This window comes from Hippocampus guttulatus, chromosome 19, assembly GCF_054856545.1.
Source record: "Hippocampus guttulatus isolate MCC_2025c chromosome 19, RoL_Hgut_1.0, whole genome shotgun sequence".
In the NCBI taxonomy this organism is placed as follows: domain Eukaryota; kingdom Metazoa; phylum Chordata; class Actinopteri; order Syngnathiformes; family Syngnathidae; genus Hippocampus; species Hippocampus guttulatus.
Genome location: NC_141279.1, coordinates 2,599,863 through 2,626,523, shown reverse-complemented (window position 1 = coordinate 2,626,523; position 26,661 = coordinate 2,599,863). Strand labels below are relative to the sequence as shown.

The 26,661-nt window shown below is 42.8% G+C and overlaps 1 protein-coding gene across 1 annotated transcript in view; it reads right to left on the bottom strand.

Annotated features, from left to right (window-relative positions):
* The window catches only part of dnah9 (dynein, axonemal, heavy chain 9), a 109,851-nt gene that overhangs the window by 28,759 nt on the left and 54,431 nt on the right, over positions 1-26,661 (bottom strand). The window contains exons 48-63 of the mRNA XM_086138349.1: positions 25,318-25,479; positions 24,359-24,555; positions 22,994-23,156; positions 22,602-22,725; positions 20,342-20,484; positions 18,337-18,498; positions 18,026-18,259; positions 10,479-10,559; positions 9,541-9,720; positions 7,785-8,015; positions 7,096-7,290; positions 5,840-5,959; positions 4,366-4,554; positions 3,159-3,394; positions 2,153-2,275; positions 1,261-1,465 (exon numbers count right to left, since the gene is read on the bottom strand). Of these exons, the coding sequence (XP_085994475.1) occupies positions 1,261-1,465; positions 2,153-2,275; positions 3,159-3,394; positions 4,366-4,554; positions 5,840-5,959; positions 7,096-7,290; positions 7,785-8,015; positions 9,541-9,720; positions 10,479-10,559; positions 18,026-18,259; positions 18,337-18,498; positions 20,342-20,484; positions 22,602-22,725; positions 22,994-23,156; positions 24,359-24,555; positions 25,318-25,479 (2,745 nt within the window). The remainder of the gene's footprint in view (positions 1-1,260; positions 1,466-2,152; positions 2,276-3,158; positions 3,395-4,365; positions 4,555-5,839; positions 5,960-7,095; positions 7,291-7,784; positions 8,016-9,540; positions 9,721-10,478; positions 10,560-18,025; positions 18,260-18,336; positions 18,499-20,341; positions 20,485-22,601; positions 22,726-22,993; positions 23,157-24,358; positions 24,556-25,317; positions 25,480-26,661) is intronic.

The window sequence follows — 26,661 nt, the reverse complement described above, 5'->3', positions numbered from 1 at the left end:
GGCTGGGAAAAAAGGGTGCCTAATAAGGGCCGTCACTTACATCTCTGGGAACATACACATCCGATGATTCATTTTGAAGAAGTATACACAAATGTATGACTATAAAAGAAGTCAAGTAAAAGATGTGACACGACAACTGCGAGCGCTACAATTTGTCCTCTTTTTTTGGTGTTAGCTCCGGTAGCCGCACTGGATTGTGACGAAAACAAGATGCGCTTTAATTGCAGACTTTCATTTTTAATTTGAAGGGATTTGCAGTGTATCGGGTAACTGCTGTAGGAATATATAACAGTCGGTTTTATATACGTCCCAGTTTTTAATGAGGGGAGGGGGCCAAATGGGCGCATGCTAGCATTGGTTAGCCTCAGGTTAAACAAAGTGTCCATGAGAGAAAAAAAAAATAAAACCCTCAGTCATAAACAGATTTCCAACTAACTGTAATTCCAATGTCCGTATTATGTATCAAAGATCTTGTGTCGGATATATCAAGACTCGGTTAGCGATAGCTGACGACGCCAACGCTAGCGTCATTATCCAAAAGCAGCAGCATCCGAGTGAGTGATAGAATTCTTTTTTTTAATAACTCTGAGATTCTCATCCCTACTTTTGACTGCGGGAAAAAAATATGCTCATATAAATAGCCTAACACCGTATTCTGATGTCTTCACACACCTCTAAAATACCCAAACTGTATGTTTTAAAAGTTATGCAGCACTAACTTAATTAGCTATGCTCACATATGGCCCATTATTAAAAAATAAAAATCGACAAGCATCCAGTAAAAGGAGCAGCAATCTCCCTAAGCGAGGGTCCCAGTAATTATCAACTTTGTGAGCTGCTCATGAAAGGCACCATCTGAACATTCAAAGTGACTGGACCTGTAGCCTCTTCTGGTGCTTTCTATGATATGCTGTTTCTTTGTTGATGAATTGGTTTAAAGATGGGTAATAATAAGCATGAGAGCTGCGTCTTATTTTTTTCTTTTTTTTTCCTGGTTTAAAGAGGACCCCGGGAGCCCCTCGTCAAATATTTCTTTTCATCACCACAAAGCCGACAGTATTACGGGAGAAGGAGCTAAAGTATGCTCCTTTTGGAACGATTTTAGTGTGATAGCTCCTGGTGACCGTGACAGGTTCCAATTACAAGTCACCACACTTTTACGTGATGGTGATATATTCGCGCTCCGTCGTGAACTCCACTTTGCAGTGAGATGAGTTTGATCAGGCAATGCTTTTTCTGCGCCCTCTGTGGCATCCGCACCTTCAGCTCCTCCAGGTCAGGTCTCTCCATGCTAACCACGGCTGCCAATAGTTGGTCCTCCAACCCGTCCCTTGTCACCGTGAAATTTATCAAAGTGCACTGGGCTTGCAGCTCCGGTTGGTAATGAGGACTGGCAAGTTTGGTGTGCAGAATGAGGCGGAAGCACGGGTTGTATTCGCATTCCTTGTCGCCAATCTTTATATACCTGTTAAAAAAAAAAAAAAAAGAGGTCTGGTGAATGAAAGCTTCTGAAAGCCCGGTATGAAATGTGACTTATCTCATATCAACCCCTTTTAAGATGGTCAAGTCCTTGACATTTAAACAATAGGGCATGAACATTCTGTGTTTTACGGCCCAATAGATGGGCGAAAAAAAAAGAATAACCCCTAGCTAAGCAGTAAAATAAAAAATGCATGTGCTTTTTTTTTTTTTTTTCCTTTAACTATTATGCCCTTTTCGATTTAGGATGTTACCACTCCTTTATAATCTCAGTGTCAAAACCATAAACTACCAGGTTGGGATGTAAAATTCAAATATCTCCATTTGGGATCTTTTAAGTTCGTTTACCTGTCAGGCGAAGCACTAGTGGTTAAAACCAAACTGCGGCAGCGTTTTTACTTTCTCTAACACCTCAGTTCATACTACAGCTGTTTAGTTTGCAATTAGTTTCCAGCAATTGTGCCTCAGATTTTCCATTTGTTTGAGCAGTCACACAAACCCCCTGAGCATTCCTTGGACCACAGTGAGCAATATCAGACATGTTCCTGAATATGTTCCAGGTGGGAATTCCAACCATTTGATGAGCCTATTTGCAGGTACTGTGTTAAATGTTTAACCCAAATATCTGAAGTCCAAGAAATAGTATTTGATGTGTATTTCAATGTTTTCTTACCTGCCCTTCTTAATGGTTTCTCTTCCTAGTAGAGGTCCAAGAACAGGATCCAAATATTCTTCCAAATTCTCGATCAGAACCACATCGCCCTGTGCCAGAGCTCTCTCTATGACGTCCAGGTACCTTTTTTTTTTTTAAATAAATGAATCGCAAGGTAAAACTGTGAAGAAACGGACACTTCCTCATTTCAGTAGAGCAGTGATTCCCAACCAGTGTGGCGCGGCACATTCGTGTGCCGTGAGATATCATCAGGTGTGCCGCGTAATTTGGACCAAAACTATTTTATGAAAAAAAAAATGTTTGTTAATTTATCTTGGCAACCACCTATAGCAACAGAGCAGAAGAGAATGCCCATCCACTAGATGACAGCAGGTACAAAGTTAACGTATTTTCCGTACTATAAGGCACACCAAAAAGCATTCCGTTTTCCCAAAACCTGACAGTCCACTGCGCCTTATGTATGGTGTCAGTGTCGTTTTATATTCCCCAATGTGTTATTTCCCAGTTTGTGTGTTCCAATGCCATCTAGTGGTGATTATTAGCAGGAACACATCTTCAGAACTTTTGTCTTTCATTTATTGTTTTGTCATTGCCATTTGTATTGATATGTTTCATTTCCGTGTTTGTGACCAATTCACATGGCTTTGTTACAGCTGCAGCGGTTGTGAAGGCTCAGTATAAATAAAGCTGTATTTTATTGTATTGTATTCTCTTTAGTGTAGCTCCATCTAGTGGATGCATAGTGAAACCGCAGCCACTCTTGTAGCTTCTATTCTATGTGCTTTATAATGTAGTATAGCCTATATATGAAAACCGTTTTAAAATTGTTTTTATTCATTGAAGGTGCACCTTATAAGCGCCTTATAGTGCAAAAAATACGGTAACCCATGCATCCACTTTTTATGAATCAGTTTGCTAAGTGGTGTGCTGTGACATATTTCCCGATGGGAAATCTGTACCTTGGTTCAATAAAGCTTGGGAAACACTGGAGTAGACAACAACTTACCCTCTCTGCCCAATGCGGGTGACGTGCAGACGTTCACCGTATTTGGTCTTAATCCACTTGATGCCCTGCAGCTGAGGGTCCACCATGAGGGGCCAGCGTTGACAGGAAGTAAGAATGGTGGCATTCTCAGTAGACATCCTGTCTGCTGGTAGTCCCTCATTCTGCCATGTGGCAATATCAGCATCATCCGTGAGCATGGTTAATGGGTCCAATCCGGGTGTTACCGGTATGGGATCCTTGGAGAATATTAACAGATATATAGAGCATTACCGGAAATGGTGAAAGTACTGCAGTAAAGAAAATAACTTCAATATGTGCAAGGATTTGAGACTCATCGATAGCTTCATGCTCATTATATTTATATGTTGTTGTTGTTATCGTGATGTGTGGCTGTGCGTCTGCCAAATGGCGTCAGAAGTGTGATTGTTAGCCGTGAGCCTAACTATGGCTTGGCTCTTAAGGTGATCTCCGAGCAATAGGGCTGGAGGTGAATCGGGTACTCCACGAGCATGATTGAAATTGTCCACTTGAGTGGGTGATGCGCCCACTCCTGAAAGGAGAGGGTAGTGTGACATGCGTCAACATCACCGTTGTGTATGTGACCTGGCTATCAAGTGAAATAGCCATGGCTATTTTTGTGTCATAGTAAGTTTTTAAACCTAATTCAAATCCAGTTTCAGGGAACCGCCAGTCAAAATGTCGTGGCAAATGACATGTGTGCATTGTAGCGATCTACAGCACTGGTGTCAAACTCAAGGCCCAGGGGCCTAATCTGGCCCGCCACATCCTTTTATGTGGCCCGCGAAAGCCAATCATGCATGTCAACTTGCATGATGCTTCCTAAAATAAATACCAAAATTAAAAATGATCATATGTAATAAATGACAGCTGTTGTCAGTATTTTCTTGTTTCCAAACCCCTCATTACAGTCACTTAAATAGTTGAAAAAACTATTATTCTTGACTTCTTGATCTGGTTTCACAGTCATAATGGCCCTCCAAGGGAAATGACAACTACAATGTGGGCCACGACAAAAAAATGATTTTGACACCCCTGATCTACAGTATGCCAGTCAGAATGGCACATGAGTTAGTCGAGTCATTTCAAAACGTACTGTATTTTTTTTGTTTGTTGATTTTTTTGTAAAAATGTGATGGAAGTGCATGGATATTGACAGTAAGCAATCAGACAAATAAAAGCTACCCACCGTCAGCTGACTAAGATAAGGCTTCCAGGTTTCAGCCATGAGTTGTAACCTGTAGTGTTTGGTGAAGTAACCCAGGTAGGAGACGAAGGCGGTGATCAGGAGGACATCGCCGCACAGCGTCTTTTCCTGTTTTTTGAAACTTTCAATAGCGTCCGCCCAGCGTACGTTCTCTGACGCCAGACCTCCCACCTTCAAAACAAGACGCACCGTCACGATATTCCCAAAGGGTTTCCCATCATTTCTGATATAAATTAATCTGCGGTCTCGAACGACGTAAGAAAATATCCTCGCAAACAAGTTTGCCACCTTCAGGTCCACTTTTAATGGGCTGTTATATCCTTTACTGCCTCTCTGCTCATGTAACAACACTTTCACTCTTTACTGCGGCAGCGATGCCATTCTCCTCCAGGGATCAACAATATTCAACTTAATATCCGAGCTTTTCCAAACTTAAGTGACACCGCCCTTGGGCGCCGCAGTAACTTCTCTAAGCATACATCACAAAAACACTGCACACTTCAGCATGTTGGCAACATTTGCATTGATATTTGCGACTGACTGAAAGACAAGACAGGAAAAAAAAAAATCTCTCTATTATTGCAGCTGTCAGGCATTCTGCTACCAAATAATAATTTAGATTAACGGCGTCAACAGTCCGCTTGTTTGTTTTGTTCCGGTCAGCAGAATTACACATTATGCATATGTGAGTGAGAGAGATACTAAACCTATGGATTTGCATTTGAGAAGGAGACAGCATAAACGTACCGACTGTCTGCATAAGGATTAATACATTGTCGGAATGGCATCATATTAAAAAAAAAAAATGCAAAAAAGTGTGATTGTATGTAACTACTTTGACTCCTGCTTTGAATTTAGGCTCCACAAGCGTGTGCCTTGTGTCATCTCCCCATGTGCTCGAACCCCACATGGCTAAACCAAGGATTTGGAACAACCCAGTGTCGTTCCAAATCACATCATATTGAAACTGCGCAACACCTGCTGACAAATTTGAAAAAAGAAGCAACACCATAAACAAAGCCTAATCCTCAAGAAGACACTCATTCTGAATTTCATCTTGTTTGCTTTCAAAACTTGGCTAGCTAGTTGTATTCTTTTGTTGTGATGTTATTATGACTTCAAGATGGCGCCGCCAGAGTGGCTGCCTTTACAGCAGCTCCCTCTACTTTCTTCCTTTCATAACTTTGCTGCTGTAAATTGGGAATGTCTCCGTAGTGAGACGAATAAAGGTTTTCTTATTCTGATTGTTATTATGTGCAGCAATAAATGTTGAACTTCAATCGGGACTGATCCCCAACTAGCAAACTATTCCGCTGAATGCAAATGGGACTGCGCTACGTTCGGCTGTCACTTTGCCCGCATGCACGCTGATTGACTGACTGACTGTGTCCATTTGCATCCCTGATTGTGCAGAGCTGTGTCGGACGAATGCATCGAGCAAAACGGAGATGCTCACCAGGCGGTTTGCCAGGGAAATAGTGTGCGCGGTCGATTCTGCTTCCTGTCGGCACTTCAGTTTGTCTGCGGTGGCTTTCTCAAACTTTGCTGTGAGCTTGGCCAGGTTCTCATTAAGGTGCTGGGAGACCATCAAACACGCACGCACACGCACACACAAACACAACTCTTGTCAATTGTGCCGAGCACACCATGAGGCATACAGAGACAAATAACTCACCGTCGTCTGTGAGTGACACAAAGTATGGAGCGAGCGAAAAGTCGGGTCTGCAATGGATTTATTTTGTCACGTGGAAGCAATTAGTACAAGGACAAACAGGATTATTCGGCGTAGGCACACTGGTTCAGGAGATTAGTTTGAGGATTGCGTATTCCCCCCGTTCCTCACTTTTTAACCCAAATGATCTGACAGGGGTGTGGGGTGAGAAATAACAAACAGAAGTCACGCTGGATCTTATTAACAATCGTCAGTGGAAACTCTGCAGGATTTGACGCGAGCGAGCAGACACCGCTGCAGCATCCCGGGGCCGCCCAGAGCTTTACGCTCTGCTGGGGCTCTCCGGCGCTCTGAGGTGGTGAATGTCAAGCGCCGCTGAGAAACAATTATTTACAGCTGCTATTATCAATAGGGGCGGCTTGAGGCTGATGGGTTGAGTTTTGATTAATGAACAGTAAAAAGCCTAAATAGCACTCGCACCGGCTTTGTCTCGACGAACTGCTGGGGAGTATAGAATTACTGGCTGAGCTCGTGTGTCAACAACTGTCACTCAAACGGTGATAAAATAATTCATCTCCTGAATTGTTCCTTCAGTTTATTGCCTCGGGTTGTTTTGGTTTCATTTCGGTGGAATCCAATTTGATATAACTACAGGGTTCAGCCACGTTCATGTATCAAGAATATTTATGCATACGTATCACAAGGATATTTTTTTTTCATCCCATACTCTGTTAAAGTGTCCACCTGAGAGCAGAACAGAACCCGAGAACAGAAACTTGATCTAAATTCAGGGTTCGCTATTCACGAATTCACCGATTTGCATCTTGTTTTGTTGAACCATGAAAAACTCACCTATTTGCATATTTTGTGCTATTTGCATAAAATAACACACCGTGCCACCAAGCACCGTCTAAAAGCAACATAAATAGCGTCAAGGAACTATGTTGGAGTGAAATATCACCCGTGAATAGTGGGGGTTTACTTTAATATATCCTTTGGCTGGGAAGTATCGATCCAGTGTTTTATGCCTGGTGTCTTACATTGATCTTAGTTTTGATGGTGGCGAGCTTCCCTTGCGCAGCAGCCAGCTCTGCGTTGGCTTTCTTCAAGGCCTGGCGCTTGGGTTCTACCTCGCAGTAGACTTTGTAGAACTTGACTATATTCAGAACCCAGGAGCAAAGGCCTGCCGCCGCGTTCGACTTTGAGGCAACCAGTTCCGGCTGGAACGCCGGATCCTGAATGGATTAAAGACGTACATGCTGATTAAACACTTTCACCAAATTTAATCTCGACGACAAGTCAAGTACTGCATGTGGATACCGCATTGTGATGAGGTGGGGGGGAGCTACTGGCATAATTGGAATGGAGGGTCTGGGCAGGGTATGGATCTTCTTCTGGGAAAGTGGAGGGGGTGTGCAGGAGGATTTGATGTGCATGTAAGTGATCAAGCTATCATACCAATGAGACATCCAATATCTGAAAGTGACATTATCATCTGTATAGTTTCAACCAGTGTCATAAAACTACTTACAAGATGCTATTTATAACAAGCAAGCTTGCTGCATATTCCAAAAAAAAATACAAATGCATCAATCGATTATGGCAGCTTCATTTGACCGAATGCTGGTGAAGTATGATGATTTGTTTATACTTCAATTGATACTTTACTCCAACTGTAAATACAAATTCACTATTAGTTATGCTCAAAGGAGAAAAAAAACCCACTCACCTGCAAGTAAGGCTGAATAGCTTTCAGACAAGCCTCCGGGATGTTTTCCTTGTTGAAGTTTATGAGGGAATCAAGGAACGTATCCACTTTTGCCATCATCACTTTTGCGGCCTTCCAACCACGATCTTTCGGGACTTTGCCGCCAGGCGACATTAAGACCATGACAGCCGCTGTGACATTGGTAACTGCTGCCACTGGAGAGCCAAATGACTTTAACTCTGTCAGGTTGTTCTAAAGTAGGGGGGGGGGGGGGGGGGTAAAAAATAGAGGGAATCATCGTATAATTAAAGAGCCATGAATGGTTTGAATGGTGTGGTGTTTTTTTTTTGGGGGGTGGAGGGTGGAATGTGAAAAAAGTAAAAGGTTGAGAAAAGAAGGGATTAACCTGCAATGACTTTGAGGACACAACAGAGAATTCAAATTAGGACATTTTACAGACCTTTGGAGAGCAGTGATTGAACTGTCTGTTCTGGTTGTTTCACCACAAAGACCCTTTTATATGTAAAGGGAGTTTTATAAATTCCCACAGGCGGCACATAAACCTATATGGGTTTCATGGGCTGAACTAAAATGCCAGTGGAGCATAGAGACTACATTATTTTAGTCGGGGATAAAATTCAATAGTCTTTCATCTCCACCGAACGGCCTGTGCAGAGAGGGGGCGGAGCTATGTGGTGTCTTATGGCGACAGCCACCATAGCAACAGGTTCAGGACGTTATTTTGTCGTGAAGATAATCAGTTCCGCCTGACCACTGCTTCCGCACGGTTGCGTTACGCCGGCGTACTTAGCATCTTGAAATACATTCAGATGCACTGGCCATCTCAGAATGTGTGGATATTGCTGAGTCGTGTGCAGAACATCAAACTTCCTTTCATAAATAGTGGAAACTGTGATATGTATGAATATTAACCTTCATGATTTCTTTCACATCTTAGCCATCAGTTGAACAGGCCTGAGGAAAAATTTGTTTAGCATACCGTCCGCAGTCAAGCTCACAAGCAGGAACATCGACCTCATCGCGCCAGTATCGATTAAATCTTGATACGGAGTTGATACCAACCGCTCGAATACAGATCCAGTATCGTTGATATTGACACAAATACTTTTCAATAAATAAGTTCGATGCATAATTTATTTGCTAAATCTCAATTCGTTTTGATGATATTTAAATATTTTTTGTGATGCTTCCTTTTTTTTTTATTATGAAATCGATTAAACCACATACTGTATATTGATATAATGTTGACATTGGGAGAGGGAAAATACATTTTTACAATACAACAAATACAAAGTATACAATCACGTCTGGATTTTTATTTATTTTTTGTTAAAGTCGGTCCTTATTCAATCGAAATTTGGACACTGTGCGGAATCAGGCCGGTAAAACTTTTGCAGAAATCTTGCGGCTTGTAGCTGATATTGTCCCATCCTGGGGTGGGCATTTATGGCGTACCAGGAACACGTCGGTAGGAGCTCGTCCATGTCAGTCATATTTTTCTGCTTGGGACCGTCCACAAAGTTTGACATTTTTGTCGGCATGCGGTGCGGAAAACTGGGCTGTGCGGATGCGTCAAGCATAAACCAAGCTAACCTGCCACTCCTTAGTCAATCGTTGTCTCATACTAGTCACACTACTGAAATCTGTCTGGATCCTCCCTGTGTAGACTCAACTAAAAGCTAACACGAAAAACAAACAAAACAAAAAAAATCATTCACATGAGTGAGAAGTGCATCATTAAAGGAGAGTGACGTACTTTATTTAGAGTGTTGAGTGCTTCCTGCGCAGCGATGAGAGCTGGTTCAGCCATGGCCAAGTCCTCTTCACAGTCTTTTTGTTTGCCACGGACCACAACAGTCATGGCCGCCACCTTTTTCTCTTCATCGTCAGCCATTTGTTTCTCCTTGGACACCTTCTCAGTTTCGACTCCAACTACCTGAGGGCCAACACCTTTTATTATAGTAGAGTGAGAGGGGGCTCGGGTTTGGGGTTTTTTTGGGCATAGTTTTTCATGTGTTCTGTCTGGGGTTTCAGATTTCGTACAACACAGAGCTGACCGTTTAAAAAAAGTAATTATTTTTATGTGTATTGATTTAAAAAAAATGAGCAAAGATGCTAATTAGAATACAGTTCACAAAACAATTACAGTATGGGTACTTTTTAAGTCTTTACAACAACTAAAGACAAAAACCGATCTTTTTTTTAAACACTACTTTTTTTATTGTTGATGATATTTTTCGGACTGTGGCATCCGGTTAGGAAGTGCGCAGGGTATGAATGGTCATTATTTGAGTCCTGAGACAGGCACTGTGATGTCATTTTCAGTCGACGGTGACAAAATGGCTGTCCTCTGAGATCGATAACAATGAGTGTATTTTGCCACTTAATTTATATTCCGCAAATGCAAAATTAATCAGAAAACTGTGTTTGGATTCGTGGGGCTGCATAGAATATTTTGTAAAGAACATTTTTGAGAACTAATTGTAAAAAAGTGGCAAACAATTGGTGTGCGCAACGTGCTGTCCATCTCTTTGCCCACAGGCAAGCAAAACGCCATTTTACCCTCTTGGGGTGAGTGTAAAATATCTCAGGACAAATATAACCAGCTATATAGTACAAAAACTTCTGAAAATGGGGAAAATATCGACATTTATCTGTGAGGTTGAGTTGGTGTGCAAACACAAATGTTCTTGCCTGGATCAGCTTGTCGGCATCCTCGTTCTTCTGCTTGAGCTCGACTTCTTGGGCTGCTAGCTTGGCCTTGAGGTCATCAACCTGTCAAGATGATGAAACGTGGAATGAAGAAGGTCAGCGGGTGGAGGTCAGATGATTTTCGAAAAGTGGCGAGCTATGGATGAGTCAGTAGCCGTCAATCTCACAATCTTATAATGGGTACTGAATAGCTTGCAGTAAACACCAGGTGTACTACTCTTCATAAAATATGAGGGAAATCAAAAGTTAATCACGAAATTATAATTAACATTTGTGTCTCTTCGCCTCGATCAAATATAGCAAAATCACATTGTATCACCTGCGCCGCGGGTTAGACCTGCTTTTTGCGAGTCTAAAATCAAGTCTACTTGTAACAAAATTTGCCACAGCCCTAAAATGACGAATTCTAAATGACATCTTTTACACCTGGGCGACAAAACACATCATCCCCCTTCAGTCACATGGAACAGAAATTTTGCACACGCAAATTTATTTATTTTTTAATATAAACTATGGTATAAACACCTCATGGGGGGGGGGAAAGATTGTTTTTGATGGTCTTACTGTTCCAATACTTTTTGAGGTGATTCTACATTCAGGTAATTACAGCACAACTCCGATCAACATTACTCGACTGAGTGCAACACTGACACGTAAACAGGAATCCAGAACATTCAGGGAAATATTTCTCAGTTCAAATTGTGTAAGAGCATCCCGGGTCTCATGTCCCAAAATAAATTGAACCTTGACCATTTGACAATTTATGGCACTGCAATGTCATAAATACATGTAAATACATGCATACACCCCAAGAGTTAGATGCTATCAGGAAACTGAATCCGTATTATTTGACAGAGTGGTCATGGTTTTGTTTTTTTTTTGTTTTCTTTGCACCATCATGGACCCAAAATTCTATCGCCTGGTCTTGAGCGAGCTCAATGACAGAAACCGAAATATCTGGCCAAATCTTTCAACGCAACAAAGAATATTTGGCATTTTCGTAAAACTGGACAAATGAGACTTACAAAGGGGGCTTCACCCTTAGCGGATAACATTTTGTGCCCTGCAGGATTTGGCTTGACACCATGCATGTGACCTTTAAGCTTACACCAGGACAAATCTTATTCTGTCCAAGGAGATAAAGGAAAAGGTAGGAATGAATGGCATGCATATCGGGAATAAAATGGAAAGATTTGCGATAAGAGGCCGCTATCAGTACACACACACACACACACGCACACACACACACACACACACACACACACACACACACACACACACACACAGCCATGCTCAGACCAAGGACAGCCGTAAAGAGAAATTAAGGGTATTACAAAGTCCTCATAACTTGCATCGCCATCTGACTCTGTCAAAATATTGCACCGGGGGAAATAAAAACAGACTGTTTTTCCATGCTTGTCTTTCAGCTAATTAAGAAAAACAGGAAATCAGGCCGCGGGCAAGACAGCCCCTTTTCAGATTGTGACAGGGGATGCAACGGATTCAGTCAAACATTAGAAGAGCACCGAGTGAGCCATCAACATGATGAATAGGTGGTGGGGAAAGAGCAAAGGGAGGTGGGGATTGCGTGGGGAAGCAAGGCCCGACTAATTGCCGCGTGCAATGGCGGTATTCGATATATGTAAGCAGGCTGCGTTTTTGTATACAGCGGTATTAAAGCCTCTCACCGCTTTGAACGAGCGGCTTCGAGAAGCTCTCATTTTTTTCCGTTCCTTGCAGGTATCTCCTTGACAACTGCACTAAATGGTCACTTAGTAAGCAACACCTGCACTTTCTAATCAGATCAGATTCAGGATGTTATCACGCTGAGGGATGATTATTAGGGCGCGACCGATTCATCGGTCGGCCAATTTTATCTGCCAATTTTAGCCCTTTTCAAAATGGATCGTAATTAGCATGGGGGCGGGGGGGGTGTTGCACATTAAACGCTGATGTACTCCTAATTTCTCATAACACAATCAACGCTGCTAAGTTTCAGAGTAGCGTTGAATGACGTCCTTGGGCCGCGCAAACTCCGGCAACGTTTAAGCCCGCGGATGCTCGTCGCCAGGGGAACACATTTGGGGTTTCGTCAGGGGTCGTAAAAGGTTGCAAACAATTTTTACTTGTGGCGAGGAAACTTGGCGAATGCATTGTCTCACGAACAGTGGCAAGCGTTTTGTAACTTTAAACGGCCGTAAGACGTGTCGCCAAAGTTCTTTTTGATTCGCCGATGTTCGTGACCACGTGACGATAACAGTCGCAAAATGTCGCTCATGACGGACAGAACACCCCCATTTTAGCCATCGTTCGTCTGAAAAGTTGACAAATCCAAAGAATCGCTGCTTTGCACGCATTCGCCGTCTTACGTTCAAGCTGCAGGAAGCTCCTGAGTACATTATTTATTTTACAGAAAAATAATTTGCTCCGCGATTACCTTGATCTTGTCCGGGTAAATCTCCCAGACATGCATTCATTCAGTTATTTTCGACCACTGCTGTTCATGGTTGCAGGACAGCAACCTAGCCGACTGTGTGCATGTGACGTCTTTTTCGTCGGCTGATTTCGGTAACTCCATATTTATTTATTTTTTATCTGCCTGATTACCTTGTTTGCCTCCGATTTCCCTCTGCACTGAATGAAATGGTATGACACAAGCAACGTAGTAAAAAAAAAGCAGTTTTGTTTCTTTGCATCATGGAAAACGTTTCACCCTACAGGCGACACGGTTGTCAAAACAATTCCTAATCACAGAGTTGCGCCTGAAAACGCTGGATTACGCATGCCAGGAAAGAAGTGTTCACAGCAACGGTTTGTCTTCTCTTGTATCGGTCTAACCGGAGTATATTTGGGTTGAGAAATGCAGTTTTGGGAGTCATGTGTCTCAGCTGAATCAATAATGAACGTTCGCTGGAGATGCATTGTCAAGCTCAGCAGCACGCACACACGCACACGCACGCACATACGCACACACACACACGCACGCACACGCACGCACGCACGCACACACACACACACACACACGGCCCCATCTTCCACCGTTGTTGTTTCCAATGTGACATTCTCACATTTCTTGTTTTGAAAGACAGCTGTTAGATGGCAACGGGGAACATATATATTTTTTTAATGCTCTTTTTGTCTTTGTTTACAAAAGCTCGCACCCCCAGGCTCCAAAATATTGGTGCCAAAATTGTCCTCTTTTGTTTTCCTGAGGTTTATTAGAATGGATCCTGTGTGAATGCCCCAAAAACAACTAGTTTTTTTTCCCCTAATGTGACAAACAATCATTCAAAAAAATGTGAAAATGAAAGAAGTAACACACATCTCTAGTTTGAAGCTAGTTCCTTTCTTTATGTAAATAAAAAGATCTGGGGAGTTTTTAACCATCAATCCAACCATCCATCCATTACCCGAACCACTTATCCTCACGAGCGGCGCGGGTGTGCTGGAGCCTATCCCAGCTGTAGGTGGGGGACACCCTGAATCAGTTGTCAGCCAATCGCAAGGCACACAGAGACAAACAACCATCCGCGTTCACAATCACACCTAGGGACAATTTAGAGTGTTCAATCAGCCTGCCATGCATGTTTTTGGAATGTGGGAGGAAACCGGAATACCCAGAGAAAACCCACGTAGGCACGGGGAGAACATGCAAATGCCACACAGGAAGGCCGGAGCCTGAATCGTATCCTGCACTTCTTCACTGTGAGGCCGATGAGCTAACTCATTGACCACTGGGCCACCCAGGTTTTTACCAGTCAAACAAAAACGAAACAAAACAAAAACACCCAAACAAAAAAAACAACACTTATGCAATTACCTTGTGATTGGATGATCGAACGCATGGAAGCGGAATGTAAACAAGGTTGTGTTTGCTGGAATGTCTTATTTTGCGGATTTGACCAATGAAGTCATTGACGCCACGCGCTAATGATGACATCACAGTCAACACATTTTAATCCACTCGATCAGACTGATGGGAAAATCTACTAAATAACCCTTGTGATTTTACATTGAGGTGGTTTTCCCTCATGTACTCACCCTCTTTTCATAGATTAACCTTTTGCCTCACCTTGGAATTTGCTTGCCTTGTAAAGGCCCGCTGTGTCATTATTCAACTTTCCTGGCTTTGGTCTACACATCTGGACTAATTCTTGTCAGTTGTATTGAGCAGCCGTCTCTCAGTCGTCCGTTTCTGCCTCAACCTAATCAGTCAATGAAGATGGATGCCCTCACACGGATGGAGGAGCCAGTTCAGGGTTCACGTGGCCTGGGAAAGTCTGTTGTGATTGTCTCCCACTCAGAACCGTAATGAGGGCACACAGTACAGAAGATGATTTTAAATGAAAAAACATATATTTTAATGTGTTTGGCTGTCAACACAGGAAATAAGTCTGAAGAGAAATGTTTCTAAAAACAGTTTCTGTTACCGTTTGCCCTGAAAACAGTCGCCAGGTGAACACACACATTTTTTATTACCTCTCAAATTCAAATTCGGAACATTTGAAAATTCTAGCAAGGATCTTACCAACTAAAACCTTTCAAATTGACAAAGAACAATGGTTCTTCTCAATTTCCTGACTCCCAACGATGATTTCTATCTATGCCGATTTTATGTTCAAACCAAAATGTACAACAGGAGCTGATTTGTCTTATTGTTGATCTTACCTGAACTTAAATTTAACCCCTTCAGGGACAGCGATTACGACAGCGGACAGCATTTCATGTTATCAGGTTACAAGGGTGCATGGAAGGGTTCATTATTCCAATTCCTTATATGACATGTAAAATATTTCTATTCCTCTTATTTACTAACTCTCGTACCACTACAGCAATTGAAACCTGGACAATTAGTACAACCAGCCTCGCTTGTAGAAGTAGCATTATTAGTGATGTAGAGAATGAGAGCATTCATCATAAAAAAATAAATAAAATACATTAAAAAAAAAAATCTAAATTTACTGAGGCTAAGACGCAACCTCCAAACAAACGCAGAGGAACACAAATCTAACGTCCTCCGGGGAAACGGATGAATCACGCACTAACACAGCATGTGCTACAGTCTTTGTGTTGTTTTTAACCCCAGTGGCCCTTGTTTATCACGACCACAGCAGCCCCTGGTGAGCTGCGCAACCTCCTGCACTGAATGTTAAATAAGAGCACTTATGGTGGGATGGATGCATCAACAGGCACAGTGTGCATTAATGGTAGCTTGCAACTGCAGAGTCTGCTCTCTAATTAGAAGACTTCTCCATTAACAAGTACTTGTACGTGTGTGTGTGTGTGCGCGCGCGGAGCAAACTGGGAGGCACACTCTGCGTTACATACAGTGGCACCAATTTGTAGATAGCGGATATTAGTTTGCATTGAGTGTGGGTTTTTTTGGGGGGGGGGGTGAGAAGGACAGACTCGGGTGAACCATCTGATTTAAGGCACGTAAATCTCTCTCCTGCGCAGATGCTGCGATGACAAACATTTATAAAAAAGTGAAGATGCATTTTTCTGCCCATTATTTTTAATCGGGATGATTAATATGCCTGTGTGGATGCATGTGTGACCCATAGAGGCCAATAGCTTTCTGCTGATGAAACAATTTTTTTTTGTTGTTTTTTGTTTTTTTGTCTCTAACCTTTAATTTATTTTTTACTTTACACCTTTTACTGCCAAGTTTCCTTTCTTTAGTATCCCATACAATTTAATACAATAACAAAACTGCACTTCTCGGGGGATCTGGGGAATGCGCCCTCGCCCCACCCGGATTAAATTTTGCAATATTTCATATTTAAAGCATCACTCTGATGCAGATTCAGGTTAAAATCAAGCCCAATGTGTGTGTGTAGTTTGGTGAATTTTTTGTGTTTACAATAATAATAATAATAATGCATTGGCCCAAATATAAGACGGTGTTTTTTGCAGTTAAATAAGACTGAAAAAGTGGGAGTCGTCTTATATTCGGGGTCTAGAAATTATACCCATTCACGGCGCTAGATGGCGCCAGATATTATTGAAGTGAATGCTGAACTTGACTCCCCAGGCCAAAGTGAAACCCTGTCACAAAGAATAAAAATAAAAATAGCGTTAGCACGAAGAAGAAAAATAAAAAATAGCAGTAAAAAAGAAAAGAGAAGAAAATAATAGTTTACATATTTAAATGTTCAGATATTAAGATTTGAATGAGGCAAAATAACATGCTTTTTCTCTCAAATATATTGTTATAATCATTTGTTTCAGATGTACTGTAATTATTTTCTGTATAAAAATTCATTTGGTGTTCAAAAAGTATTTTTTCAAACTTGAGTCTTGAAAAAGAGGGGGTCATCTTATAATCAGGGCTGTCTTATATTCGGGCCAGTACGGTAATAACAAAAATAATAATAATGATAATAATGGGGCGGTCCGGTGATCGACTGGTTAATGTAGCGGCCTCACAGTGCGGGTTCGATTCCGCCTCCGGACTTCCCGTGTGGTGTTTGCATGCTCTGCCTGTGCCTGCGTGGGTTTTCTCCGGGTACTCGGGTTTCTTCCCACATTTCAAAAACATGCGTGGCAGGTTAATAGAACACTCCAAATTGTCCGTAAGTGTGAGTGTGAGCACAGATGGTTGTTCATCTAACTTTGCACTGCAATTAGCTGGCAACCGGTTCAGGGTGTCCCCTCCCTACTGTCAGAAGACAGCTGAGATAAGCTCCAACATGCCCCGCGACCCTTGTTAGGATAAAGCGGATCAGAAAATGGATGGATGGATGATAATAATAATCATCATCATAATAATAATCCATCTATTTTCGACACCGCTTATCCTGACAAGGTCGCGCGGAGTTGCTTGAGCCTATCCCAGCTGACTTCGTGCAGAATGCAAACTATACACCCTGAAATGCTCGCCAGTCAGTCACAGGGCACATATAGAGTCAACCATTCAACCTCACATCCACGCCGTCACTGAGTGGGAACCGATCCCACGCTGCCCGCACACAAGTCAGGCGAGTGTATCACTACACCATCAGTGACTCATAATCATCATAATAGCTACAGAAACCTCGCACCGGATGCACATTTTCAAAACCGCGCATGTGGGTGGCGCACAGGTACAGTGACAAATTGTGTGCAGCATTGCCGCGGCGACGTCCGCGCGGTTGGCGCCTACAGTATAAAGAGGCCCGTCGATTCCATCTTCCCAGTTGAATCGTGGAATATGGAAGGATGGATGATGATGTTTTAGTTCATGAAAAATTAAGCGTTATCTGAATAACATCAGAAAATAACAAGCAAACACTGCAAAAAATGACATTTTAATAAAGTGCTCCTGTTTTGATAAAAATGCTGCAATGGCAGCTTCTATTCTGGTGCTGCCATTGTTTTGAGACACGCCTTACATAGCGCCACTATCTCCAAAAGATCCTCTCGTCAGCTTAAAGCTTGACCAGATGGTTTCTACCGATAACATACACGGAGTCTTGTGACTCCACCACAAGGTGAACGAAAGAAAGAAAAGAATGTTAAATGTGCGTGGGAGAAAAATTAAAAAATACCTGAGCTGAGGTGCTGTTGAGCCTTTGCAGGCCATTCTCCAAGCGCTCCGTTTTGCTGCTTAGGTCTTTACTCCTCTGGCCCAGCAAACATCGATACAATTTGATCTGCTCCAGGAAAGATTTTGGTGTAGTGTAGTTGTAGCGCCGCTCATTGGCCAAGTACTCTTTGGAGGTCTGATTGACACTCGTGTGGATGTACGCCATGAATTTACTGACAGACTCCTTCACTTGGGGCTGCAGACATGAGCGCAACAGGTAACGGTTCTTTAGAAATGCAACCGATTCATTTTGAGAAGGGGAGCAGTTCTTACTTCAATATTGTCCACTTCCTGCAGGAAGCTGAGGCTGACCGACTCCAACGCCTCCTGCGGCCATTCGTGAAACCAGTCGATAGCTGTACAGTTGACCACAGCAGGGAACTTCCTGCTTCGAATCCTCAGTTTACTGCCAACTGGGGAGAAACACAGAGCCACCTACCAATCACACACATACACACACACACACACACACACACACACACACGCGATATGAGGTCGGATCCGCCGATGATTAGCACTCCCTACAATCAGCATGAAAAATGGGAAACGGAATAAATTATTCGAAGCTACATCATTAAGCAAACACACCCTCTGGCAGGCATGCGAATTAAAAGATTGTGGTGAGCTCCGGGCGACGTTGGACTGATTGGAGACTAACAGCTGGCTTGTTGTGAGGCCCAACCAGATGCTCCATGGCGCGAAAGCAACAAACATACAGAAGGCAAAACTCAAAGGACCCTCCAAACATCATCAACTCAGATGACTGCAAACAAATTCTCCATTATCTGAAGCATTGGTTTGACACGGCGAGGCCCCTCAATCTGGAAGCCACAAGTTGCACTTATTAGAAATATGAAACCAACACACTTTCATCGTGATACATTTATTAATTTATTTATTTGTCTACCAACCGTATTTTCCGCATTATAGGGCACACCTACAATCCGATGTGCCTTATATGTGGTGTTACAGTCTCTTTACATTCTCCATTGAGTTGTTTCCCTGTTATTGTTCCTATGCCATCTAGTGGTGATTATTAGCAGGAACCAATTGTAACCTAAAATGGTTCTGCCCGACACACAGACAACTTCGTGAGCTCAGCGCAGCCATTCTGAAATCGGTAACTACTGCCTAAAAGAAGGAAGAAGGAGCCAAGCAAGACTTCTCAGTATATTTAGCCCCTTGTGGATGTCAGCCTACAAGGTTTGTGTCCCTTTTTGTTGAATTGTCTTCATAACTTTTGTCTTTCATACATGGCTTTGTGATGCCATTTGTATTTACATGTTTCAAATCCGTGTTTGCAACCAGTTCTCATGGTTTTGTTACAGCTGCAGCGGTTGTGAAGGCTCTGTATAAATAAAGCTGTATTCTATTATATGTAGTCCCTTTAGCGTAGCACCATCTTGTGGATGCATAACGCAACCACAGCCCCGATTATAGCACCTTATAATGCAGTGTGCCCTATATATGAAAACAGTTTTAAAATAGGCCATTCATTGATGGTGCGCCTTATAATCCGAATCGCCTTTTAGTGCAGAAAATACGGTACTCCTATACGTATTTCTTGTTATGGTATGCAAAACTCACTGCTATCATGTCTTCTTGCTCACAGCAAATTAGACTCTTCCACCCATGTATTCAGACAGATCATTTCACATCGTTACAGATCCGCTCTTTACGCACATGAGCCTGACAAGTGGGATCGCCTTCCTCATTTATTCACTCCTCTACCTCGGGAGTGTACAGGGCTGGGAGCGAGACAGGGAGGTGGATATGGATGGTGATGGGGCTGCATGGTAATTCTGACAGGATAAGAATTCCCCCCCCCCCCCCCGCCCCGGAATCCTCTACAGGGAGCAAAGTAGTCAAACGTTTGTGAAATCATCCCCCTGCAAAACTGCAGGTTTTTCCAGTCATACCAGTGATTTATGACAAAGACCGCCACCTATGAAAGCGTTCCGAAAGATCATTAAGAGGAAATTGTCTGGGGAGAGCTTCATCTTAAAGCAGAGATGTGTACCTATCCATGAAAATCCTGCGATCGTAAATGAGTTGCGAGGTGAAAGGCGACTTACTGGAAGCTATATTGAGAAAAACAGGAGATCAAACAGAGGTCCGGGTTCTGAGAGACAAATTAACGGCAAACTTTTCCGCGCCCCCCCCCCCCGGAGGAGAGCCACTAAATAACAACTTTCTCTGGATCATTAGTTGTGAAATGTGCAGTAACAGAACACGCGGCTCTTTGTACAGTACGTGTCGGAGCATCTGATTAGTTCACCTTGAGCTGTCTGCGAACCCGGTCGATGAAGAACTTCCAGCAGTATTCTCTTGTATCCATCAATCCGGAGCCGCGTACCTCGGGCCTCACGCTGCCAATGATGTTCTCCACCTCATCGTCTGCGAACAGGTCAGGAATCTCCCCTTGAATAATAAAAAGGATGCATATTACTGACGGAAAGTCTTAAGCGAAAGCGTTATTGTTCCAATTGTTCAAGCAATCGAAAAGAAACATGGCTATTCAGTTATTTTACGCGTACGTGAAATATCGCCAATCCCGAACCGAAGCAAGCGGAGTAACTCTGGCAATGAGGAATTGTTTTGATCCCCGGTGGTTTGTTCTCTGTGGGCTAGTTAGTTATCAGGACAATAGAAACTGTTTCAAAACCTTCTGAGGAGTGATTTCTTTTTCTTTTGTTATCCGCTTAACCTTGGGAGAGGTCTGCACTCTTGTGACAGCAGCTGTTTGTTGTTTTCTCAAGTTCTTTTTTTTTCTTTTTTTTAATTATCCATACACCTTGTGACTGCATTGGCAGCATTGTTGGGGGACCCGGTGGGTGTGGAAAGAGTCACTGAAATCTGGAGATGGGTTGAATGAGATTTGTGAAATGAAAAATTCAATGACGCTGTCTTTGTTCCAGCTGACAGTCACGATTGGAAACGTGAACTAACTTCAACAGAAAGCACATTTCTTTTCATTCTCTCTTCTCTCGAGGAATACTCTGAGGCACAAAAGTATTGATGGAGACCACGGTGATAATTGTTTTGAAAACATAGCAGCCAATTAAAATGGAATTGTTTGGCTGATTTCTCTTTTGTGGTCCCCTGAATGATTACGAAGCCGGCTCCAAAGTGAGTTTTGTTTGAGCATTGATGGGGGATAAACAGTACAGAAAAAAGAAGGATGGATTGATGGATAATTAAATGATACACATCCTGTCCTTCAGGTGTAGGTAAAATACATAGAGCTTTTTTTCACCCTTTCATATTGACCCTTTCATGCACAAATAATAATCAGTATTTTTTTCGCAAGTTTTTTTTTATTAGGCTTTAGACAGGGAAAAAAAGTAATAATTGCAGTGAATGGCAACAGACAAAAGGGTCCATTGTAGTGGTTGATGCACAACTGTGACATTAAGATGAATTAATATAAGAGAAAAACACATATGAATAGCAGTCCACTCAAGTAACCGCCGTCCTTGAAAGGGTTAAATGAGGTCATCACGTTGTTTATTTTTGTTGATTTTGGGGAGGAGTTGCTTTTACATTGTTTTGATGTGGTATTTTTATTTTTATTTTTTGTCATTTAGAGTTTTGTGCTCCTCGTGGTCCGTTTGTGCCATCTCTGTCTGTTCTTGAGTCATTGCCTCCAACTGGTCTGAACAGCCCTCCCTCCTCATGTCAGCTAGTTAGCCCTGTCCAGGTGTGCCTTGTCGTCTTGTCAGTTTGTTTCTACAGTATTTAGTTCCTGGTTCCAAATCACTTGATTCGTTGTCTAACGTTGCATTTTTAAAACATTTTCCCCCCCTGCCATGCCTGCTTCCCTCCACTCCACCAACATGACACCTTCTTGTGACAGATGCACTGTATGAGTCATAAATGCATATTATTTGGCTTCTGACCATGTCTTTATAGATCAACAAATGTATGTCAACCTTAGTGATTTTCCTTCTTGGTTTCTTAAAGGTAATCTACACGTTACAAGGGGAGGCCATCAATAAACAATTAAATGAGATTTATTAGATCACCTCGCCCCCGCCCCCTTTCAATCCCAACCTTTTAAAAAAATGCCATAGAACCCACAGCTGTTATTCTTTAACTTTATGAGAAGAGAAAAAAAAACGAATGTGGCAAAAATGCCGTTTTAAAAAAAATTATAATAATTGATTTAATTTTAGGGACAGTGGTTACCACAGTGGGCAGCTGATCTTGTTATCAGGTTACAGGGTGCATGAAAGGGTTAATTCCTTATCTCATTTCACACCATAATTAAATTCTCACCTCACCCCTCCGCAATATTTTGTCTCAATTAGTTTTGTTCTTTTTGGCATTATTCTGCTGGCTAACAAACAAAAGATAATGAATACATCAACTTCCACTTAAAATGGTTCATCCACGTGAACTCTTCTTGCCATTCCAACCAGTAACATTGTGAACAGAGCTGGAGGAATGGCACCGCAATTTTGTTGGCTGCGACATAGCCAAAGGCTTTGCATTCCTGCAAAACGTGACAGACAGTAATTAGTGAAGCCTGCAGTTACCCGATGCCAATAGATCGTTGACCAGAACGAGAAACCTCTCATCTGCCACTTGGGCATCAGTCATTAAGAGCACGGTGCCAATATTCTTCACGCCGGCTTTGATGTAAAGCGATGCCAGGTCACTCTGGGTGAGGGAAACACACAGAGTGGGGGAATGACACATCATGAGATTCTGCGACAAGTGGGCAAGAGACTGTTAGTTTTTATTTTGTTTTTTTTTTTTTTACGGCAGGGCTGCCAGTGTAAATTCCAAGAATGGGTGGGTGGGGGTGGGGGGTTATGTCAAGAATTCCAGCAGCATCTCCTCAGGTTTTAGACATAAACAAGGCAAATTTGAGCGGCGCGCATGTCGGACATGGTTTCAATCATGACTTCGGTTTGTTTGTGCTTACTTTGAGGTCTGTGATAGCGTAACCCTTCCTCAAGGTGATCTGGAAAACCTCCAGATTGGAGATGAAGGCGGCCAGTCGGGTCAGACTCTGCTTGCCACTTCCGCCTACTCCCACCAGCAGTGCGTTACCCCGTGGAGACTCCAGGATTCGATTTATACGGCAGCTGCGCGTGTGGGGCGGGGGTGCAGACAGCCAGATTAGTGTAAGAACAGAATGGTTGGAAGTGGAAGAATTACAAGTAAGGAGGAGGTTTGCTCGAACAGCAATCGGACTCATCAACGATGCAATGGAACAATGGGACATTCTGTTTATTTCGCTTGGCTGTCATACCACCCGCTCCCACAATCTATATCAGTGTACATCAGTCACATTGACAAAGCCAAACCTCAAGAAACACTGATCTGCCACAAACGATTAAAAAAAAAGGGCATTGATAGAATGATAAAACAATTCTCTTTTTGTTCTTCAGTTTTACATTTTTTGATAACTTCACCTCAACTTGCACTTCTCTGTATTGTTGCATCCTACTAAGAATTAGGTAGCCCATCGACCTCACAGTGCAGAGGTACCAGGTTCCATTCCAGCTCCGGCCTTCCTGTGTAGAATTTGCATGTTCTCCACGTGCATGTGTGGGTTTTCTCCGGGTACTCCGGTTTCCTCCCACATTCCAAAAACATGCATGGCAGGCTGATTGAACGCTCCAAATTGTCCCTAGGTGTGAGCGTCAGTGTGGATCGTTCGTCTCTGTGTGCCCTGCGATTGGATGGCAACCGGTTCAGGGTGTCCCCCGTCTACTGCCTGAAGACGGCTGGGATAGGCTCCAGCACGCCGGAGCAACCCACTGAAATGCCAGTGAGGGTACGGCTCAACAAGAAAATGCTTACAACATGTCTCTTATTTATTACATATGAGACTTTTAAATTTTGGTGGAGATTTTAGCAAGCATCATGGAGGTTGCCATGTTTGATTTGCTTTCGCGGGCCGCATAAAATGATGCGGCGGGCCAGGTCTGGCCCCCGGGCCTTGAGTTTGACACCCTGATTTAGGACGTGGCTTTCTTTGAAAGTAATTTGCCGCGTATTCTTATGAGCAATTTAGCCTCAGTGGCAGTCTCGTCTCGACCGAGTGACATTCTCGTCGGCACTGTCTTTTTGTCAGCTCTTGCAAATAACTTCTGACAGTCCCACGTCTCTGCTTTTGACAGTCTATAAAACAAAATGGACCTATTCATCTTCAAATACCTGCAAAACCAGTCCATCTCCTTGACAGACAATTGCAAAAATGACAGAAACACTTTATTCTTTTTTTTTTTTTTTTTTTAACGTCTTCCCGCAATGTCCCTGGGGTTTGTAATCTTCCACTCACATGTGAGCCATGGCATCCTCAAACAGCACCAGGTTGAGTGTGGCATTGACCTCATTGTAGCTGTCCAGTACCTCCAGCAGGCTTTGACTGAGGCTGCTCCAGGATTCCACTGCCATGTACCTGGCCTCCCCAAGGCCGTGGGCAAAGTGGCAGTACAGGTTCATCTTCCGGGTCTTTTCCAGACTCTCCTCCGTGCCCTTAGGGAGGGTACGCACACACACACACACACACACGACCCGTGTCAGCATAACATTAGTGTTAAGCTTAAACAGTTTGGACAGGGGGCACAGCTGAATATCGCAGTGGCGCAGAGGGTGACCTAGTTCATTTCCACTTCAGCAACTATCGGTTCCGTGAATATTTCACTGGAGCGATTTGGTTTTGTTTTCCCTGCCAACTTCCTCCGGTGCACCGTTTCCAGTATATTTGTGCTCTATTTGCAGACTGCATTTAAATAATATTGAATTGACATCCTGGGCTGTCCGAAACGTCTCAGAAGACTTGCTCGTCGACTTGTAAAAAAGAATTTGAAAGTAGGGGGCAAATTACACTGTCGTTGCTTTACGGAGGTTTGAAAGTGCTTCACTGCCTGTTCTTGCGGGTGTATGCATACGTATACTGTCAAGATCCTTCTTGTGGTATGACTAGTGTGCATGTGATGGACCCAAGGAGTTTCGTGAAGGGGCACAGAGGACAGAAAACCATTAAAATGTTTTCCAATTTGTTGGGCTTGACAGCACAGGCCCTGACAGCCAGACCCCCATACCGCCCTGATTAATATTCTCTCCACTGCTCTCTTCACTCGACACCCCCCCACCCATTGTGGAGTATTATTTTCACTCCTCCCATCTCTCTTCTTCGTAGTTGCTCACCAATGTCAAGGCCCAAGCCGCAGAGCAGGTAGCCTAATGACCTTCCCTCTCCCTGGTCTTTCTTTTGAAAACTCCGTCAAAACTTACCTCAAAGAACTTTTTCACCATGTCGGCCTGCATCTTATCAAAGACCCGGACGTCCTGCTCCTCAACAAGCTTGTCTCTGTAGACGCGATTGGACTCGTGCAGGTAGATTTTCAACAGGTCCAGAGGGGTTTTCAGGCACTCGCCGGTACTGAAGAGAATGCCCTAAGCGGGAAGACAGAGAAGGGAGCTTAGCGTCTTCGTTCCAATTTAAACCACGAAAAAAAGTGGGAAATGCACTGAAGGTGAGGCATGTCGGGGAAGCGGCATAAATAATGGCAGTTCTTTGCTTTTATCTGACTGTTGGAAGATTCCAGTTTCTGGAAGCTTGTGTGAAAGTCTGAGTAGACTGAGAGATTTATGGCAACCAGCTTTGCTCTGAGCTAAATGTTTGCAACTCTCCAATTCAATGCTAACCCCGTGCAATGTTTGTAGGGATATCATAACAACAATACACAACTGGAGAACTAATAACCTGCCTAATTGCCAAATCGGCATGCTCATAGTCATCAAACTGAAGGAACCTGTAGTGGGCGAGTGTGGTACCTCCCAAAAGTCCAGTTTGACAACTTTTGATCTAACTATACAGTATATTCATAAAATATGCATTAATATATATTTGCATCCTCCTCTAAAGCCAGTAATAAAATATTGGCTGCAAGTTTTTAACCCTTTCATGCACCAATAATGATACTTTGTAACCTGCTAACATGATAAGCCGTCCGCTATCGTGACCGATGTCCCTGAAAGGGGTTAATATGTGAAGCATTGGATATATTTACACCTATTAGAAACTAACCGAGAGCTAGGTACGAAACAAACAACAAAAAAATCTAATAAGCTAAAAAACGTGGACGCCAGAGCACCAATCTGCCAAATTGGTCTCAATGCGAAGGATATGTCACAACAAAAGATTTTTGAAACAGAGTTTACAGCTGTATTTGTATTTCACCCAAAATCATTTCAAAACTTGTTCCAATAAAGCACAGAATGGGTCAAAGAACTTGACCTAAAGATGATATCAACAATTCACGGATTTGATAACACAACAAGGAAACATGTAACTCCCAAAAAATAAAATTTAAAAAATGGTGACGTGTAACTGTGAATGCAGTAACTGTGTGTGTGAATTTTATTCAACATAAAAATGGACGGTCAATGTTAATGCGTTTCTTGCCTTGGCCCAAAGATAAAAATCTCGGTCGCCACTGGGGACCAAACACGCAAAATTCAGGTTTTTAAGACAGCCACTCTCACTCGCACAAACATATGGACCTACGAGGAATTTCGAGTTTTTAACATACTTAAAACTCATTCAGTACCAGCCAATTCCAAACCAAGTCTGAA